This window comes from Eptesicus fuscus, chromosome 4 (genome assembly GCF_027574615.1).
Source record: "Eptesicus fuscus isolate TK198812 chromosome 4, DD_ASM_mEF_20220401, whole genome shotgun sequence".
Classification (NCBI taxonomy): domain Eukaryota; kingdom Metazoa; phylum Chordata; class Mammalia; order Chiroptera; family Vespertilionidae; genus Eptesicus; species Eptesicus fuscus.
Window position 1 is genome coordinate 36,784,361 of NC_072476.1, and position 6,090 is coordinate 36,790,450.

At 47.5% G+C, this 6,090-nt stretch overlaps 1 protein-coding gene across 8 annotated transcripts in view; it reads right to left on the bottom strand.

Annotated features, from left to right (window-relative positions):
* Nucleotides 1–5,351, bottom strand: part of GRAMD2B (GRAM domain containing 2B) — a 67,796-nt gene extending 62,445 nt beyond the window's left edge. For all 8 annotated transcript variants that reach the window (XM_054714951.1, XM_008141354.3, XM_054714949.1 and 5 more), the window contains exon 1: nt 5,073–5,351. In XM_054714951.1, the coding sequence (XP_054570926.1) occupies nt 5,073–5,155 (83 nt within the window). In that variant the 5' untranslated portion in view covers nt 5,156–5,351. The remainder of the gene's footprint in view (nt 1–5,072) is intronic.
* Between the last annotated feature and the right edge of the window lie 739 nt (nt 5,352–6,090).

The window sequence follows — 6,090 nt, forward strand, 5'->3', positions numbered from 1 at the left end:
TGCAGCAATGCCTTGGCGCTCACTGAGTCTGCCTCTAGAATGCCTCCCTTATGCAAGTGATTGAAATCTGGTGTCATCTCCCACCAACCACTAGATGCCCTCGTTTCTGGGTCTCCAATGTAGTGTGGGTCAGCCACTACCTGAGGCACTCAGCAGGAAAAAGCTTCTGCTCAGCTTGGCTGGGGCGGAGCTACAGGGTGGAGCCTACAACCTTGGCTTCCTGTCAGCCCCGCCCTATGAGGCTCCTGTGTCTGTGTCCCTCTGTATTCCTTGCAAACACCTCTGAGAGAAACGCGCCCTGGAGTTTCGCCCACTGCCAAACAGTCCAGTCCCTCCCCTAATGAATCTGGACTCCCAGATTCTCGCCTGGAACTGGGTTTCAGTGTAGTTGGAACTGGGTCTCAGCGCAGTCTGGCGTCCCTGTCTCCTTCCCAGCAGGGCCACCCAGTGGCGCAGGCAAAAGTCCGTCCTCTGCGCACCTTCCAGTGCGCGCGTCTGGAGCCGCCGCTTCTCTGTGCCTCCGCCACCACAGCCCAAATTCATTCCCCCAGCGTGCGCCTGGCTTCCCAGGGTTTCGCCCGGAACTGGGGTTCAGTGCAGTCGGAACTGGGGTTCAGCACGGTCCTGAGCTTATGTCTCCTTCCCGCTAGGGCAGTTCAGTGGCGCAGGCAACAGTCCGTCCTTTGCGCCCCTTCCCGTGCGCGCCTCTGGAGCTCTGCCTTCCCCCGCTCCTCTGTGCCTGCGCCCCACAGCCCAGATTCATTCCCCCAGCCTGCGCCTGGCTTCCCAGGGTTTCGCCCGGAACTGGCGCTCAGTGCAGTCGGAGCCGGCGCTTAGCACACTCCGGAGCCTTTATCTCCTTCCTGCCAGTGAACGCCGGCCAGGCCGTCAGCCGCCCCTTCCTCTCCGGCTCCATCTTCCCCGCAGGCGCGCGTGCTCGTGTCTCCGCCAGTTTCTCCATACCTCAGGCTTTTACGGCTCCCCCGATTGTCCCCGTGGCCTTCTCCTTCCCCCCAGCTGTGGGCATTTCAGTCCGCCAGCTCTCCTGTGGTTCTGGACGATGTCCGTTCTGACCTCTAGTTGTGCCTTTGAAATTGTTGTGCCCGGCTGCAGGTTAGGTGTTTCACCTATGCCGCCATCTTGGTTCCTTCCAAGGTAAATGTTTATGTTGCCCACATCTACCTTCTCTTTCTCCATATGTATAACAATTGGGGTTGAACACATTTCTAGAATTCTTATGTTCCAAGTTATTAAAATTTAAATGTTAAAAATTCAATTTGCATGTTATGTATAATGTAATTCATTATTTGGAATATGAATTAAAATAATTTTGCCCAGAAATATATCAGCATTAGTTTTAGATATTTTTGAAACTGATTAAAAGTAACTTGGCTATTACTAAATCAGATCCACAGAGCCTCTAAGAAGTAAAAGTGCATCTCATAAAATGTGTGTCAAAAAAGTTAGAACTGTCTATGTACTGGGAACATAAAATTCAAAATGAAAAAAGTAATGAAAGTGGGGAAAAACCAGGATCTCAAAAGAAAATAAGTTGCGAAATGACCAATTCTTGGTAAGAAAAGGGGTATCAAAATGCACTTTGGTGATCAGTAAATCTGCAGTCTCACTTCTACACAAAAATGAATCACTAAGCCACAGCTCTCAGGCAAGTAAATGCACCTAAAAATTCCACCTGCTACTGGTAGAAAACTTGATTAAGACATTTAAAAAGAGTGGAATTTCCCTGAGATATTTCAGCTGAATGTCAGCTATAAGCATATTATATACCTTAATTAGGGGGGATGGGGTTTCAGCTCCCCCAACTCACCAACAGATGGTTATTGAAAGTAATTACTTGATAGGTCCTCTGAAAAATTCAATAAGGAAAAATATGTTTGGAGTTTGCAATCAATTTAGAGGAAAGCTGACTAATATACAGTAAACTAGTATGTGAGTTAGCAACTTCAGTGTTCTTATTTGTAAAATGGAGATAATGGTATCTACCTCATTCTGTAGGGAAATGAATGTCAAGTGTTGACCACACTTGCTATCACACAGCAAGCGCTCTCATTAAAGGACAGCTGTCACTACCTAGGAGGCTGGGTGATGAGTCCTATTGGGTGTTGTTAGAGATGCAGGGGAACGGGGAGAAGTAAGCCATCCCCTTGATAGAAAATGTCCTCTGGGACACCTGAACTTCAACAATTTTGAGCTGAGTGACTATTAATCCAAGTTATGAAGTTCAAAACAGAAGTTAGACTGGGTTTCTAAGTGTAACAGTTTGGCTACACAAAATGATTTCAAATAGGGAATTATCATACCAGTATATCACTGTGATAATGTATCTACCTCTCGCTTCAACTTAGTCTTCTGTTACCAAAGCGAGTCTAAGAGCTCAGAGGAAGAGAGTACCTACAGTCTCCAGTAGGCCTGGAAATGGCCACTTTGTAGAGGAAAACAAACAAAAAAATCTAATAAACAAAAAAGAAATTTAACAAGGACTGCCAATGGGATAAACATCGTAACTGTGGAGATTGTGATAGGCCAAACTTTTTAATAGCATCTCGTTTGTGTGTGTTATGTGACAGGACCACCCAAGTCCCTAGGAGGGCAGTCCTACACCAGTGTGCGTCCTCGCAAAGCTGCTCTGGAACTTCCAGCAGAGCAGATACCATGTCACAGACATCCTTGTATTCCCCACCATTATTGAACATATAGTAGGTATCCCTTTATTTGTTGAACTGAAATGAATTTGAAACTGGCTGTTCCAAATGAGGCGCTATGTTGGGACCTTGAGCTTCAATGCTTATCATCATCAACAAAAGTATTTTCCCAACATCTAAAGCGTTTTGAGTTAAGAGAATTAGTCCAAATGCTATAGTATCTTTTTCAAACATTCAAAACAATCTCCTTAACTGGATCTCTAGATGACTAGGAGTATGAAGATTTGGAAACTCAGTAGCTGTTGCATAGACTTGAGTCATCCTACTTTGTGTAACTACACAGTTTCAGGTCCTGGGTTCCAGTCTTGCTTGTGCCACTTAACACTCCTGTCACCTATAAACGTCTATGAAATGGTGATACGACTATCCACAATATCTCTTCAGAGAAGTAATGCATATAAAAGAATGATTAAGTGCAAAGGGAATAGATAACATTTGAGAGTTCATTTTTTTTTTGTTGAACTTGAATTCTTAAAAATATGTGTTTATTGATTTCAGAGAGATGAAGGAAGAGGGATAGAGAGGTAGAAACATCAATGGTGAGAATCATCAATCAGCTGCCTCCTGCACGCCCCCCACCGGGGATGGAGCGCGAAACCCGTGCATGTGCCTGCCCTGGGAATTGAACTGTGATCACCTGGTTCATGGGTTGACGCTCAACCACTGAGCCACACCTGCCGGGCGAACTTGAATTGTGAGCAGAGTTAGGTTTTTATTTTGGGGTGAGGAAACAAAAGCATTTTGTGAAGGTTATACCGATAGCAAGTTTTCTCCATCATTGATTTGTACATAAAGAGTAAAGAACATCAGCTTGAGGTGACAGTGTTGGGAAGGCCAAGGAGAGAACAGACAACGAAAGCGACACGGGACAAGTATATGACCAAAGTCTTTGAAACAATAAATGAAAGCAGCTAATAAAGCTATTCTTCCAAAACTTTAGCCCAAACGTCAACAGACACACAGATGAAATATGCTTTCATAAATACAAGACTTTATGTGGAACCAGGCTGTGAATTTTAAAAATTAGTAAATGCTGAAATAGTGAATGATGGAGATCGAATCTTCATTAAAATAACGTATCATCTTCGCCAGGCCGAGTGGCTCAGTTGGTTGGAGCATCCTCCCATGCATCAAAAAGGTTTTGGGTTCAACTCCCGGTTGCGGGTTTGATTCCCTGGCCAGGGAGTGTACAGGAGGCAACGGATTGTTTCTCTCTCACACTGATGTTTCTCTCTCTTCCAAATCAATAAATCTATCCTAGGGGGAGGATTTAAAAAAAAAAGAGAAAAAAATTATTTATCATCTTTTTATATTAGTATCAATAAAGCATTTTTGGTACCTCCAACAGCTTGGTACCATTAAAAAATTGGCCTTATTTAGATATATCTTAATATATATCGTATTCAGATATTTATCTTAACATCATTTAATTATGCTAAGCAAACGCCGAAAGATCCTTTTCCTTCTTAGAGGAATGTCTGGGAATAACAATCATGTAAATAATCATGCTTCTGGGATTAAAAAAAAAAAAAAAAAAGCTGTGCAGGCAAAGACAAGTTTCATTACAGAAAGCTAATCCCTGTGACCAAAATATTTGAGTTTTCAGTTTCTTAAACCAGAAGAGCGTGTAAGTCAAACAATGTGCAAATCCTATTATGCACAGTAATCTTCTAGGAGGAGTCACAACCCAATATTTGGGGTGTTTTATTAGACATTCATTGTACTCCTCGATGCAGCTGCTACACCCTCTCTCTCAAAAAAAGTGTCTAACAAGTTTGTGTTAAGTACCCAACCAAAGGCAGGCAGCCCTGGAGGGGGAAGAGAACGCATATTTCATGTTCTCCACTCTTTCCCACTCCCTTGAGGGGAAAAGAGTGAGGGACTGGGGGAAAGACACCCTCAAAGTCCAAATCCAATGACGAATACACATCCCTGTGACATTAACGACCGGTCCCGTCCACAAGACAGCTGCATCTTCCCCCGCGCCATGAAGAAGTAGGACAAGTGACATGAATGTCAGCACTCTGTTTCTCGACATGGGCTCAGAGATCTGAATGGGCTCCGCCGCCCTCCCTGGGGGCTCACCAAACACCAGTCTTACTTTCGGCCCCAAGAATTCACATCCCCACCGGACTGCGAGCCACAGCACCTTCCCGAAATGCTGCCGTGCCTCTTCTCTACGACGGAACCGGAGGAAAAGAGAGATCGGGCGCCCAGAAGAGCGTTCCAGCCTCGAGCCCGTCCGCGTCAAAGTTCCCCAAACTCCTTCCACCCCAAACTCGCCCCTGGCACGGAGGTCGGGGCGGCGCGCGTCCCCCCGCCGGGGCCCGGGCGGCTGGGAATACTCACTGGGCTGAGCCCACTTTGCTCTCCCTCTTCCCGAGCCCTTTGGCAGCCTTGGCGTCGTCCACATCTTGCTGTAGCTCGGTCATCGGGGCCGCGTCCGGAGGGCACCTTCAGACCTCCGCGCGCCTCCGTCCCGCCTCCGGGTCCTCCTCCCCGCGGCTGCCGCCCTCGGGGGCGCAGGCCCAGCGCGCCGCCCCGCGCCTCCCCCGCGCCCGCCGCCCCGCGCGCATCCAGGCCGGGCCCGGGCTGCCGGCCGCCAACCTGGACACGTTCGAGCGGCCGCGATTGGTCCGGGGGAGCGGGGAAGAGCCGCGAGGGAGGGAAGGGGCGGGCCGAGGCGAAGGCCAGCCTCCTTCCCCACCCCAGGGGCGGAGGGAGAGAAAAAGGAAACCTGTTGGACTGGTCTTTCTTGGGGAGGAAGCTAATTGGCCCAGCAGGTGAGACATTTGCCTGGGAGGGCACCACACTCTGTATTTAAGTGCTGGACGAGAGGGGCCTTTTCAAAACCCGCGCTGTAACTAGGGGGATGGAAAAGTGACCAGCCAGCTGCAGGCACAGGAAATGGATACGACCGAGGGAGGCCCTCACACAGATGCGCTGTGTGGGCTGGCTCTGTCCTGGCCTAAATTATTCACATAGGATATTGCCTCGTGGAGGAGCGCTTCCCAGGGCCTTGAACAATAGCTTGGTTCAACGGCAAAGGTAATAAGAGGTGGTTGTCTTCACTGGTTGTCTGGTGGACGATTCCTAGTGCTGTGGGGGAGAAGCTTTCATCCAAAGCTCCTAACAACTTATTTTTTTATGCACCCAACCAACACAATGAATGCCTCCTCTTCCCGCCTCTTGGTGAGGGTTTGACCTGCTGGTTTTGTCTGAAGCACCATTTATTCATTGAACAAATTTTTGAGAGCTGCAACGTTCCAGGCATTCTTCTAAACATTCCCTTATATAGCAAATAACTTACGTGTTGTTGGTTTTCAAATCTGTGACAGAGTGGTTGAGGGTAAGAATAACTTGTTGG